Source organism: Perognathus longimembris, chromosome 13, assembly GCF_023159225.1.
Source record: "Perognathus longimembris pacificus isolate PPM17 chromosome 13, ASM2315922v1, whole genome shotgun sequence".
Lineage (NCBI taxonomy): Eukaryota > Metazoa > Chordata > Mammalia > Rodentia > Heteromyidae > Perognathus > Perognathus longimembris.
Window position 1 is genome coordinate 22,571,095 of NC_063173.1, and position 14,543 is coordinate 22,585,637.

A 14,543-nucleotide genomic window follows, 5' to 3' on the forward strand; every position below is an offset into this window, starting at 1 on the left:
AATGAGAAATACTTTCCAGGCCAGAATTATTTTGAGCAGAATTTATTAAGAAACTGTCTCAAAGAAGAAAGGAAGGAAGGAAGGAAGGAAGGAAGGAAGGAAGGAAGGAAGGAAGGAAGGAAGGAAGGCTGTAAAGAAAGAAAGAAAGGAAGGAAGGAAGGAAGGAAGGAAGGAAGGTATGCACTATCTACACCTTTGTCAAGAAGCAGCTGGAGGATGTGTTCCAGCAAAACAGGAGAGTAAATAATGAAAGTGGAATGAAAAAGAAACAAGTCACCTAACACAAGAGGTATACATATCACACCTCCCCCCGCCCCCTGGCCGTGTATGATCCTATTCTTGGTTTTCACTGTCTGTCGTTGGGGCAAGGGATAGAGTTCCTTAGGAAGACCATCAAGAGCTCAGCAGGGCTGGAAATATGGCCTAGTAGTAGAGTGCTTGCCTCGTATACATGAAGCCCTGGGCTCGATTCCTTAGCACCACATATATTAAAAAAGGCCCGAAGTAGCACTGTGGCTCAAGTGGCAGAGTGCTAACCTTGAGCAAAAAGAAGCCAGGGACAGTGCTCAGGCCTGAGTCCCAAGCCCCAGGACTGGAAAAAAAAAAAGAGCTCTGCAAATTCTGGCTTCTCCAGTCTCTTCTTCTAAGTAAAAGAGACCCTTTTATCCTCTCCTCTCCTTTTTTATTTTTTCTCTCAGTCATGGGGCTTGAACTCTGGGCCTGGGCACTGTCCTTGAGCTCTTTAACTCAAGGCTAGTGCTTTGCCACTTGATCCACAGCACCACTTGCGATTTTCTGGTGGTTAATCAGAGGTAAGCGTCTCACAGACTTTCCTGCCCAGGCTGGCTCTGATCAGCAGTCCTCAGATCTCAGCCTCCTGAGTAGCTAGGATTACAGCGGTGAGCCACCAGCACCCCTCTCCTATCTTGATGTCTTCAAGTCTGTGGCTGCCTCTGCCTGGAATTCGCTTCACACAGTCAGCTGCTTCTCTTCACTCGGGCAGTTGTCCATAAGCCATCTCTTCAGAGGTGACGTCATCTCTCAAGTGACATCACCTCATCACCCTTTCCAAACAGCGTTGTCCCACCATTCAACTTTGCTTTTTAATGATCTTATTTATTCTCTGTAATTATGTTATGCATTTATTTAGTGTCTGGCTTTGCCAGTAAGGTGTCAACTCCATGTGAATAGATATCTCACTCTGTGTGCTTCACAGATAAATTATCCTGGACTTTGAACAATGCCAGAGCTATAGCTCTTCTCTGAATAAATTGTCTAGAATAAACAAATAACCTTACACAATGCTTATACTAACACTGTGAGGTAAATATTCTTCTTCCCATGGTACAGATAGTGAAGGCCAGGCTCAGAGAAGTTAAATGACTGGGACCAGTACACAGCAGCATAGATGTGGAGGAAGAGTTTGTGGTTTACCATATTGTGCCACCAGCACCGTTTCCATACTCAGGAGCTTGCTCTAGTGGAGCTACACTTTCCTCTCTCTCAAATCTGTTCATAGCAGACCCAATGCTTTCCAGCGCTGACTGACATCCAAATTGTGAAGTTGCAAGATCTGAAAAATCCCAAAGCTCGTGTTGTATTCCAGACCAATTAAATCAGGCCTTTTGGAGCCTTGAGACAGGAGACATTCTCCAGGATAGAAAGGACTTAACACCTCCCAGAGATCTCACAGACAGCCGCGCCTGCGAACCCTGTGTCAACCCGAGGTTTCTCCATAGGTAGAGCGGGAATTAAGTGAAGTGAGCTGCAATACTCTTCTAATGCTCCTTAGAATTACTTTTCCTCCCCTGAGGCATTTTGGAGTGTAGCCTGTTTCTTTCCAGACCTGGCCTGGCCCGGACTCTCCGCTCTCACTCAGCCCAGTGTTCCTGACGTGCAGCAGGGCTCAGTGCAATGCCTTGCCCACACCGGACCCCAGGGCCTGCCCATGGCCCGCACAAAGGAGAGGCTGTGTGGTACCTGGCAGGTGTTACTAAAGATTGTTCTACAAAAAAACCCTCTACTAAATGTCTTAGGCTCTAAGGGTGTTTGGGCAGCCTCTTTCCAGTGCCACTAGAGTGCAAAACCAGCTGTAGACAATACACATCAAAATGAGCACAGTGGAGCTCTCGTAAAACTTACTTAATAAAACTGATGTTGGGATAGACTTGACTCATGACTAGTTTGGGAAACCCCTGCTCTAGACGATTTGCTTTGGGGCTTTCTTCACATGGCACAAATAATTGTCTCCAAAAAAAAAAAAAATGCCAGGTAAGACAAAAGAATGGACCTACCCTGGGACCCAAAGCTGTGTAGACTGTAAGAAAGGAAAATGGAAAAGGAGGAAGGGGGCCTAAGTTTCTGGTGCTGCTAAAGCAGGCCCAGGCACTAAAAGGTATTATTATTATTGTACTGATGTTTGAACTCATATTTGCTCTGCTGGCAATCTACCACTTGGGCTACACCTGCAGCCTGACTTTTGCTAGTTTCTGTGGAGATGTGCCTGGACTAGCTTCAACACTTGATTCTCTAGGTGTCAGCTTCTTGAATAGCTAGGGTTAGATAGGCTTACACCACTACCTCCCAGAGAGGGAGGGTATTATTTTTAAATTATATTTTTATTGGAAAATGTTATATTTTTATTGTCTTTATTTAACAGATCAGTTGATAGATACTTCTTGATTGATGTCACCCTTTCTTCATTCTCTCCCATCGCACCTAAACCTTCCCCTTAATTTTCTTAGTTTCATAAGATGTACATTAAATATTATGACCACATTTGCTTCACCTTCCTTTTTCCTCCCTTTCCTGGACCTCTTTGCCCACCTCCCACCTTAAATCCCCACCTTTCAAATGCCAGTCTTCTGGTATTCATTTTGTTGGACTGTGAATTTGTTTTCCTAAGAAATTCTACCATTTTAATTCTCCCCTGCAAATACCATACTTCGGTTAGTACATTTGTGTATGCTTGCATCACGCAACCCCATATGTGCTTCCTTGTACATTTATAAATTAGTTCTATGCAAGAAAGATCAAGATCTGTTCTGTGAACTTCAGTTTCAGTCCTAGCAGCAGAGGCTCTAGAACCATCCATGCATTGGCAGCAGGTCTGCCCTGTGCCTCGCCTCTGCAACTGCTCAAGGACTGAGATAGACAAGGCCCTGACCCACGGACACGTCCCCTCTCTCATGAGAAGACACACAAATGAAAATGTCCATGAGCCAGCACTTGAAGATAAGCTCCAAGGCACTAATTGGGCAACACAGGACTTTCAAGTGAGAATCTCCCCATTGCCCAGGAGCCTGTATCCCTTCTGCAAGAAGTCTGACTTTCCAACTGTTTTAAACATTGGCGCCAGACTTCATAGACATACTGCCTAGCTCCTTCCTTGTGGGTAACTGGTTCTTTGTTTGGAGAACTATCATTTACTAAGTAATTGTGATTCTGGGGAGGAGATTGATCATCAACATTTCCTGAACATTAGGGACTGGCTTGACTATGGTCACGTGGCCCAAGCCAGGCCTGGGAGAGACAATTCAGGTATGTTTGTAGCAAACTTTCCAGAGAGTGAAGCCTCCTTGCTGTTAAACTTCATTTTGACTCACCAGAGGTCTGAGGAAGCACAAGGGGATGGATATCTTACCGAGCCAGAGCAGAGAGCAGAGTTAGACGCCGAATCTCCAGTTCTCTGTGTAAGCACCTGTGTTCAGCCACCCAAGGCATGCTGTTCTCGTAATTTTTCTGTTATGTAAACCACCAAATCCCCCTTTTTGCTGCATAAGCCATTTAAATTGACTTTCAGTCATTTATAACCAATAAAATCTAAATAATGCTGTAGTTGACCTCACCAAAGCTTTGTAGGGTTTTGCTTTGTTTTCTTTCTGGGGTCACACATGTCTTCAACTCTGTGAATTACTTGCTTCTCAGACAGCCACGCAGAAAACTTGGATAAAGTTCACATATTGGAATGGTCAGACCCCCATAATACAAGCTGACCAATCAATACTCAAACTTGTTTAGCAAGCCCAGTATTTCTTTAGACCCACTTTTCTTGTGGACTTTGAAAGAGGCATAGGGTTAAATTTAATTTCCTCCTAACAGCTTATTAAAATTTAAGCAATGAATTTCAGTTCCAAGTTTTGATGAGACAGTTTAACTCTTCCTAGATTTTCTTGTTTAAATTAACTGGACTTTCTCCACTCCCTTCAGTAGAGTTGCAAAAATAGAGAACCCCAGATATCACACTCGGTTTGGCAGGCATTTGAGATTCAACAGCCTGAAAAACGATCTGGGTCTGTGTACTGTATTTATAGCCACAGTATTCATCCTTTAGTGTGTCTTGTGTGACAGATGTGTGTGCCTTTAGTGTCCAGGCCAGGTGTGCTTGGCTGACACACCCATCACACTGACTCCCTGCCTTCCTGGCACCTGTGTAGGGTCCCAGGTATCTCTGTAGCTGGAGCCACAAAAGTGCCTAGGCCTAGGGAAGACAGCTGCTCTAGAATTCACTTCTACCTTCTCCACTGACTTAAGCCCAGCTATTTAGCAGTTGTTATTTTCATATTCAAAACAACATACCTTTTTCTAAGTGGGTTAATTTCTTTAAGAGTAAACGCTGTTAAGGGACTTCATATGGGATTTTTTTTTTTAATTCGTGTATAGACTGTCATAGTAGTTTTTGCAATGAAACGTTCTAACTCCAGAGAGGGCCAGGACATGGGAGAACAGTGTCTTCTCTATGCATGATAATCTTCATTGCTCTGGGCGTTTTGTGACCTAACTTTCTTACCTGCCTGTGTTGTTCCTTAGTAATGTCACTGCTGTTTTCATTTCCCAATGTGTATCTCAACTCTACAGCTAGGATTTCACAGAGAGGATCTCACCCATTGCATGAAAGAACTTATAATGGAATTACCAAGTTTGCATTTAAATTGACATTATATCACTTTCAAATAGAAATACAAATAAAACTCAACTAAACGAATGCACTCGTCATTGCCCTTGTTTCTGTAGACCTAGGACGGGTATGAAAATATTTAGTAGCTGATTGTGATCTCAAATCAGAAACTTCATAGATTCTATTAAGGTTGACCGTTGACACTGTTTTCCTCAATCTAACTTTTGGGGTTTAGCTGATGATACAAGCCATCTTAGGCACTGTTAGAGAATGAAACTATGGTGTTCTGAGCCTTAAAATGCTAAATTATTTATATATATATATTTTATGGCTCTTAGTTCTAATTATTGCTATTTTTAAAGCATCTTTTGCTGGATTGACGGCAGTAATGTTGACAGAAATATCAATACAAATAGCTATTGAGGGTGGACTTTTTGTTGACTTTTTGCTGATCAGTGTGGGTTTTTCTTTTAATCTTCCATAAAAGTAAATATTAGTCGAATTCTATTGCAAATTCCCTGGGTGACTCACTCTGTCTAGTGTCCAGCCGTATGCATACTGGAATCGACTGGTCTGACTACTTCTGAAAGTCATGCCCCATGGGATGTTTTGGGGGCCTCAGAGGAGGCTGACCCCTGCTACTCTGTGAATCACATTTCAGCAAGCAAGGCTCACGTGTGCCTTTTGCCAGAAAGGAAGGAGAGGATAAATGAGTGAACAGCTGCTCCCAATGCAGCCTTGTGGGATCCCGGGCTTGCTCTACCCATAGGCAGCTGTTCTCCTTCCTTTTCCATGGCAGAGGCCTGAGGAATGGGCCTCCTGGGAACCCTCGTCTCTGAGCAGAGTGAAAGGTACCTAGAAAGGGCGAAGGCAAACCTCTAAGAAGCTTCCTAGTTTCAACCTGTCCTTTCCAAGTTCTAGCCGGCATGCCTAGAAGGTAGGCTAGAGCAGCAGCTCTAGACAGAGAGAGGCAGGCAGCCTACAGTGTGAGTCCTAAAAGTTAGACTGTTGCTGCCCTTGTCCCTGTCACACTGACTTACACTGGCTCTCCTGATGTACATGGAGAAGTTTCAATGGCGAGTATTGTCCGGATGAACCCTAAAAAAAATAGGTATGCCCTACACCTGGCTCAGTCAGTGATACTAACCAAGCTCCCTGCTGGCTCAGGCTTTCCACGGTCAGTGGAGGCAGATGAATGCGCATGCTCTACAGGTTGTCCTCCTCCTCCTGCTGCTGCTGCTGCAGGTCTGACTCAGCCCTTCATTTCATTGTCCCCACTATGCTCTGAGCAGTAGGGATTTCCAGCCCTGTCTATAATGAAGGACACCCTGGGCTCAGAGGAGTTACTCTGAGAGCTCACAGCACTGGTAAGTGGCAGAGCCAGGCTTCTGTCTCTGAAAACTCCTTGTTCTTTAATTTCCTGGGCCTTTAACCCCCCCAGCCCCCCCAACCGAATGCTAGATTGTCAGATTCAAACTTGTGACACACTTATAATTGGCCTGAGATAAAAGTTCCACAAATCTAACGTTTTCTCTAATGAGACTTTTTAAATAGAAAATACCGAAAGCAGCAGCCACGGAGCCTCCCCTTGCTATGGAGAACATTTTCAATCCACCCTGCTGGTGCTGGTTATTCATCCTGGGCATCCCAGGACTGGCACGGTTGGTTTGGTACCTTAAAGGCCCTGGGCACTTGAACTCACTACCAACCTCTGTCAGACTCTTTGTGCCCCTGAAATCACTTTGCAAACACCATAGAAGCAGATATTATTGGGTGGGGGGATGAAACTCATTCATTTCAATGCACCTCGTTGCTGGAGGAGATGGGGTCATCCCAGGCCAGGCTGAGTGCTGTGCCTTCCACTGTCAGCCCGGAGAAGTCGCGTCAGGGAAGAGGCTGGCCCTGGAGCTCTCACACCTCAGCCGAACCTTGACGCTCGTGGAATCAGGCAAACAGGCAGTGACATTGGTGCATGGTCTCTTGACAGGAAAAAATTCCACCTTGGATCTTGTGCTCTTGTTCCTCCCCTCTAAATCCAGGGGCATTTCCTGCTGCGGTGGTGGATGGCCCCTCCAGGAGAAGGCAGCAAGTCTTCCCAGGCTAAGGACTGCAAGGCTCAGAGCCCAGCCTTCCCTCCCAGGCACGCAGAGAGCAGGGCGTCTGAGGGTTCCGAGGGCTCTTGGGTAGGCAGTGACAGCCAGGGTTTGCTGAACTCCATGCGAGAGCCATTTGTGTGAGGCACAGACCAGAATGAACACAGAGGTCATAAAACAAAATTTATCTTTAATTGGTAAGTGTCAACAGCAGTACAAAAGATGGAGTGATGACAACTAGATTAGGATAGAGGACAGTCTTGAGGTAAATGAGCATAAATAGGCAGTTCTTATAGACACTCCCCTGTGGGCCTGAGCCACAGCATGGCATATACATTATCACCCAAGGATGGTATGTCTAACATATCAGGAAAGCACCTTGTGCAAAAAAGGAAAAAAAAAAGTAGCTAAGGTGCCAACATACACCAGGATAGATAAAGACAGCGTGTCTTTCAACTTTGTCTTTTCCCTTATTCATGAGGCAGAGGAGGGGAAGACTCAGAAAAGTACCACTGAAAGATTATTCAATGTTGAGTTTTATCTCACGTCAATACTGCACAACAAAATCCAAGAGGTTTGTGTATGCAACATAGCTAAGCATAATGATCCATTCCTTTACATTTGAAGAGCTTCTCCCCTCCCCTCGGTTTCTTTAAATCCTTAGCAAACTTTTCTTTTTTCTCATTATCAAGAGGAGAGTGTGAGAAAGATGTGATGGCAACCCTAAGGTCATTTAAAAACTTTACACTGGACTGTACAAGATTTTTTTTGATAAATTATTTACATTTTCAGACTTTCAAACATATTCAAAGCAGCAATAGACACTAGGTTTTTTTTTGTTTTGTTTTGTTTTTGTTTTGTTTTCTAATTGCCCAAATAGTTACCAGCCATGGGCCAAGTAGGTACCTGCATTATACATAGAATTTCTACAAAGAAAATCTGCAGTTAAAATTTGCTCAAGGGTGTCTTAAATGTCCCCAGAACCCCAAGGGTCACACCCACAGTGTTGCCATAGAAACCAGAGCACAGTACCTCGACAACAACCTTGCGGTTGTCCCAACAGCCCTACACAAACTTTACACTTTGAAACAGCAGCCAGCATGTCAGTCCAGCATGTCAGTGAATTGTGCTGATTAAATTAACATAGAATACAATCTCACAATATACATCACAAACAAATTACAATGTGGGGAAATAAAAGAGTTACAGTAAGATAAGTTATGTAGTAACAGCTTATAAGCTTGTCTAAGGTAATAAAAAATTTTACATGGCAAATACAATAATGAATGAACATAAATGCTAAGCATTCTAATTTGCAACAAGCTGGAGAAGGATACAATAAAGACTGCAGTTTCAAAAAAAAGCAAAGCAAAAACACATTTGACAAAGGAAGACGAACGGAGAATGCACATGAGCAGACCTGCGATGTGCGGCACACGAGACAGTTAAATATTTGCACATTCCCCATACTCCAAGAGCACCAGCATGGAGGCCTCACTATATGCTTGTGGTTCTTCAGGAATAAGAAACTGTGAGCCAGAAATGTCACCAAATTACTTTCAAGTGTTCCTATTGCCACAGGCACCCTTTAGAAGAGCCCCTACAGGAAGCCTCACCTTTAACCCCTCCCCTACCCACCCCTACCTCTGCCCCAAAGGTACTGGCATTCCCAGTACTTGTTCATGAGCTTCTGTAAGATAAACAATGAGATGGGGGTGAAAAGGAAATGTGTTTGCATATCAAATATTAGCACTGAGGCAGGCTGGATCGTATATGGCATCAAAAAACAGAACGTGATTGGCAGGAATAACAGAGCTGTTTATTAAGAGAGAAAACACGTCAGGGGACAGATGGCTTAAGGAAATGATGCAAGTGCTTTTGTAAAAGGACAAGTGAGGTCATATGATATTATTATACTTTGAGAAGTGAGTTTAAGTGCCAACTCAATCCTTGGACCAATGTGTACAACATTAGGCAAGGCTACAGCCACCATTTCTGTCACTTGCTCATTAAAAAAGGAAGACCCAGTCATTTAAATACATTCCTCCAGCTGCATTTCTTTGCAATTGTTGGCACTTGGTACAGGACTTCTTGTAGGTTTGGAAACTACGAAGTGACTTTTTTTCCCCCTTTCCCTAATGAGTTGGCAGAAATCAACTCTGCAAAATGAGTGAACTGACTCAACTGTGGTGTTCAAGGGACTAGGCCATCTTCCTGGAGACAATCCGAACTTACAGCTAGTGCCTACAACTCCTGGCTCAGGATGATGAAAAGCAAAGGAACAACCTGGCTTCCCAAAGCAAAGACTGTAGCCTTTAATTTCAGCCTTAGAGTGATCACATCTTTTCAAACACTCCCCACTCCTGTGGGGTAATGTCCAGGACAGGCCAGAATTTGACAAGCTCAGTAGCACTGTGAGTCCCACACCTGAATTTAGACATTGGCTTTGGAGTCCATGTCAGGACCCTGGCAAACCAAATCAGGCCTGAGGACAGGCTAGAGGGTATCAGGTACCAAAGAGAGCAAACTGATGATGGGCTACTAAAAGGTTGAGCCAGCTACTGGGGACAACAACAAAGATTCCCTACCTCTATGAAGGGCACTGCCTACAATTTTGCCAGTGAAGTAAAGGAATTGCTGACCTGGTTGCTCATGTCTGCAAATGAATCTTTCCTTTCCCTCCCTCCCTCCTTTCCTTCCTTCCTTCCTTCCTTCCTTCCTTCCTTCCTTCCTTCCTTCCTTCCTTCCTTCCTTCCTTCCTTCCTTCCTTCCTTCCTTCCTTCCTTCCTTTTCCATATGGCCCATTCTTTTAAGGAGAGGATTGTCTGCCCCAGTGTCCTTATTCCCAATGAAAAAGAAGACCCTGATGTGTAAGTTCTTGAACAAACTAATTTTGACCTTTGATTTGAAGATACTATGGAATAAGGAACACCAAATAAAAGTTTCTTAACATTCTTTAACTGGATTGGCAGGGTTTTTAATCATAGCCAGTCTGAGACACAGATTTTTTACCTTTCAAATGGAACTCATGTTTCTTGCCATGAAATGATCACAAAACACAGGTTCCTGTGGCTTCACAAATCGACTCTCTCCTAGCCAAACTGGAAATGGAGAACATGCAATGCATCAATTTGAGAAAATAAGGGAAGAGTCTGAGTTTGTGGGCATTGAGTTCCAAGCTGCAAGAGAAGCTGAGGACTGAGCTTTGCTACCTGGGCTGCAGGACGCAGGCTGTCTACCCTCACGTACAGGAGCTGAGTCCCTGTGCCTGCCTTTAGTGTAGTCCAACACGTACAGATAGAGAACAAAAAAGAAACATATAACTTATATCTCACTGAGAATTCATGGACCAAAAATAAATTCTATTTCTATGTTATATTTACACAATTAGAAAAAAATCTAAAATGAGATGGTAAAGTCATAAGAACTTTGTTTAAGCCCCACTGAAATAAGATGAAGTAATCCCTATGATTGTCAGTCTTCTTTCCCATGGATATTTAGAGCCAAACTTGGCTAATAAATAGAATAAGCTGTGTATGCACAAAATTTAGATTCAGATACAGCCTTACTGTCTGTCTGAGCCAATGAAAGGGGCGTTTACAATCAGATCAGTCCTGAATAGCCTTTCATTTTGAAGGACATAACTAAAAGTTACTGAACCCCCGTACTGAGGCAGAGCTGGAGCTAAAACAAAGTGTTCATACACACATGTATTTTGCATAAATAAATGAAATAACAAGACATAAAAATGACTCAAATCCGGCAACTGTGAGGCAAGCCCACACGAGTCGAAACAGATGACTTTTGTTCGTGTAGTTTTCGTACAACAGTTTCACATTAGTCAGAAGTGATAAAAAATACCATTTATATCCAGTGCTTATAACACTTACGAAACAACATCTGTGAGTGTGTGTGTTTTTTGTTTTTTTTTTCTTCTTCTTCTTACTACAAGCAAAATCAAGTTTCAGTCTTAAAGAACAGTCCTTTGTTCTCCACCAGCCCAGAATATTATTTTGGCATGGTCATAAAAACAAACAAAATTAACCTACTATGCTAAATGTTTGCCTTTGTGCAAAATTAACTATATACAATTCAATGCTAGCCATACAGCACTCTACCAATGCAACATGGTAAAAAAAAAAAAAATGGAGTGACAGCAAAAGCCAAAGAAACCAAAGAGAAAGAGGGGGAAAAAAAAACATGAGAATGAACTGAGGAGGAGAGATATATGATCAAAGAAATCAGTAAGACATAATAAATACTCATTTTTTAAGAAAAATGATCTCCTCCTCACTTGAAATAAATGTACAATAACATAACTCCAATCCTCAAACAATATTAAGAACAAAACATTCCTATCAGTACCTTAACAGCTCATAGAGCGCACTCCCAGCTAATAACAGAGCCGGATCTTGGCTAGACCTATTTATTGCTATTAGGTATGGCCTGGAGCACTGTTTAAATAAATATGAAGGTATAGTATTTTCTTCCAAGTGACAAAATGGCTCAAGAAATCTGATGGGGCTGTTCCTATGTCCTGGTGATGAGATTCTGGGTTGTCCCATATGAGGCAAATTGTCCCGTTCACTGACACCCTCCCACCAACCCCTTCTGCATGGTGAGGCTCCCCAGAGGCAATCAGGCCTGGGTTCAAGAAGGTTCAACATGGCAGCGCTGAGCTCTCTGCATTGAGTAGACCAAGAGCGGAGCCTTGCAGCCTCCCAGTCCAGTCCCAGGCACCAGGGTGTGCCTGGAGTGACAAGTGCGGTTCATCCTGCTCACAAGAGGGTAGGTTCCCCATTCAGCCATAAAGAAGAGGAGCAGACAGAGGAACTTGTCTGCTGTCCTACAAACCATCCATTCCCCAGAGTTGATGGTAGGAACATACCACATAGGGAATGTGTTTCCCGCTTCTCCTTCCCTATAGATTTCGTTCATTCTCTGGATGAATGACTTCCTGCCTCGTCTCTCTGTTTTGAGGCTGTCATATGGCTTCTTATATCCTGGCAATTTTGTAAAGATCTCCTCGGATGGGCCAGCTTGGAAAGGCAACTCAGTATAAAGGTGCCATCCCCATGACAGCTCCTCTGTGGTCTGCCCACAGGGCTCATGAGCGTTGGGCTTCAGGTGAGCTGCAAGACTCTCCTACTTAGCAGGTACCACTACTGACCCTCTCTGCTGAATGAAATTCAGGGGAAATGCCACCAATAAACATCCCATCTCTTCCTGCAAAGTGAACCAGCGGAGAACTCTGCAAATAGATTAGAGGTCACAGTGACCCTTGAGGGCATACACGTTTAAGTATGAGACTGTACCCCGTCACTTCAACACATAGCCCAAAGCCGGATGTACACACATTCTTCAAAACAACAATGCAGGTATTTGATAGTATTTTGTTTCCGAAATGTTTCCAGATGTTCTGGGGACATACACCTCTTGTATCTAGCAGGAGAAGGAGGTGAAAAGGGCTGAAAATTCTTCAGTGGAGGAAGATTTAAAAAGTTATTAAATTAATGCCATCAATAATTTGTTTAATAAATAGTAGGTAGACCCTTGACATTCTGGAATGAATAAATTATTTAAGAGAAAATGTGTCAAAGCTTGAATGTCAGGGTTAAAGGCAAAGGGAAAAATGGATGTAGTGAGCGGTGGCCTCAGGCCAAGAAGACCCCCATACTGGTGTCTGGTGTGTATGATTCCATGCCCCGCACTGATGGCACAAGAGAGGCAAACACAATTGCGTACGTGCACTGTGGCAACCTCATGCATTCTTTACATCTTGTCTCCAGATTCCTGAGTACTTTACCATTTTCTGGAAAAAATAAAATTTAAAAAAAAAGGTGTGGTTTGCTATTTTATTTTAAGATGCCAAAGATTGTCTAAGACTTTGCAGTGTCTCCTTTAAGACTTTTAAAATATTAAGATTCAAAAGTTATGAAAAAGTTTGGCACATTCAAGGTTTAACTCTACATATGGAAAAAAAAAATGGAATTCCGAGGCCTTTTGAATATGCTCTCCATGCAGCGGCACAGGCCGTGGACTTGTCCTGTTTCACAACACGAAATCTTGTTGTTTTCTAAAGTAATTCAGAATAAAAACACATTCACAACCTGTAGGCCGGCACAGCATACCTGAGTGAGAATGTTTAACCCCATCTAAAACAGTAACTTAAACCTTTATCAACATCCAAAAAGAAAAAAAAAAGTAAGACAAAAATATAAGACTTGTAAGACAGCTATGGGTTGAGATAAGTTTTCAAGTCCTGGTGTCTCATATTTAATATGTCTTCACCTAAATTAAAAAACAACAACAACAACAATAACAATAACGACAAAAAACTCAAGTTCATGAAAAAATCAGGGAAAACTTAATCTGTCTCACACTTTACGGAACAATTAAGACCATTCTGCTGATGTAATTGTGGAGCCACAAATGCATGCGGGCTCTTTAAGAACTTTTTTTTGTTGGGAAAGGGGGGTGAAATGTCAAGAGTATTTTTTTAATTCAGCAAACAACAACTCCTCAGTTGGCACTGACAGCCTCCGGGGCTTCGTTTTCACTGCTATAGTCTGATTTGGGATCGTCTTCATAGTCATCATACATTTCCATCTCATCCTCTCCATTCATCATTTCGTTTCCAGCTAGGCTTCCCCCGTCTGTCTTCATAGCATAGGCGCTCTGGATGACCGGGAGACTGGGCTCTGGGCTTGCTGAGGCGCTAGAGCAGTCAGATGTCATCTGAGGTGACGGTGTGGTCGTGGCCATAGTAATAGCACCAGGATACACAACACCTGTTCCTGTGGTGATTGGAATCTGAGGCTGTTGCCTGTATAGATTAAAAAGGAAAAAGAAAAATAAAATTGACGGGAAACCTCTATATACATGTCCTTCTCTAGGACTCTGGGCTTGATTTCCCCAGCATTTCTAAGCAGAGGTCATGACTCTCATGAACGCTGTGGCTGGAGGTTAAGTAACACAGTGGAGTGATTTGCTGATAAATTTGCAACTAACAACAGAGTTCTTTGCACTTGGCAAAGATGGCAAAGTTTGGTTAGTACTTGCCACTTAGAAGCAATGTTATAGTTCACCAAATGACACCTGTGATCGGTTTTGAAGAGCCCCAAGAGTATTGTTTTAAATAGACTGGTGACATGAGACATTGTCATGACACTGGTGAGCAGATAGGTAGTCTGCATTATAGTTTGAGAATTGTACAGTTGAAGAGAAAAACTCATGTCATCTGACTATATTATTCCTGAATACCTTTATCCACTTCCTGCCTGCTCCTTCCTTAAGGGTGTTAGCACCAGACTCACTTTTGCTCTCTCTAATATTGCCTGCCATAATTCTCGATAGCTTCACTACCAGTGTCATGATCACTCTGTCACCTCGTCACTCTGTTCTTGACCTATGTGGTGATGATCTGACCCCCTCTCTGTCTTACATGTTGACTCTCTTGTATGTAGCTGGTCTTTACTGTCACTCACTATTCATCTCAATCTTAAATGCTCTACTGTCTGGCCACCACCTGTGACCTTCCTAGCTTCCTCCCA

The 14,543-nt window shown here is 43.0% G+C and overlaps 1 protein-coding gene across 28 annotated transcripts in view; it reads right to left on the bottom strand.

Moving 5' to 3' along the window:
- Positions 1–7,160: 7,160 nt before the first annotated feature.
- Sox6 (SRY-box transcription factor 6) overlaps positions 7,161–14,543 on the bottom strand; it is a 538,528-nt gene continuing 531,145 nt past the window's right edge. For all 28 annotated transcript variants that reach the window (XM_048360339.1, XM_048360343.1, XM_048360350.1 and 25 more), the window contains one exon: positions 7,161–13,816. In XM_048360339.1, the coding sequence (XP_048216296.1) occupies positions 13,513–13,816 (304 nt within the window). In that variant the 3' untranslated portion in view covers positions 7,161–13,512. The remainder of the gene's footprint in view (positions 13,817–14,543) is intronic.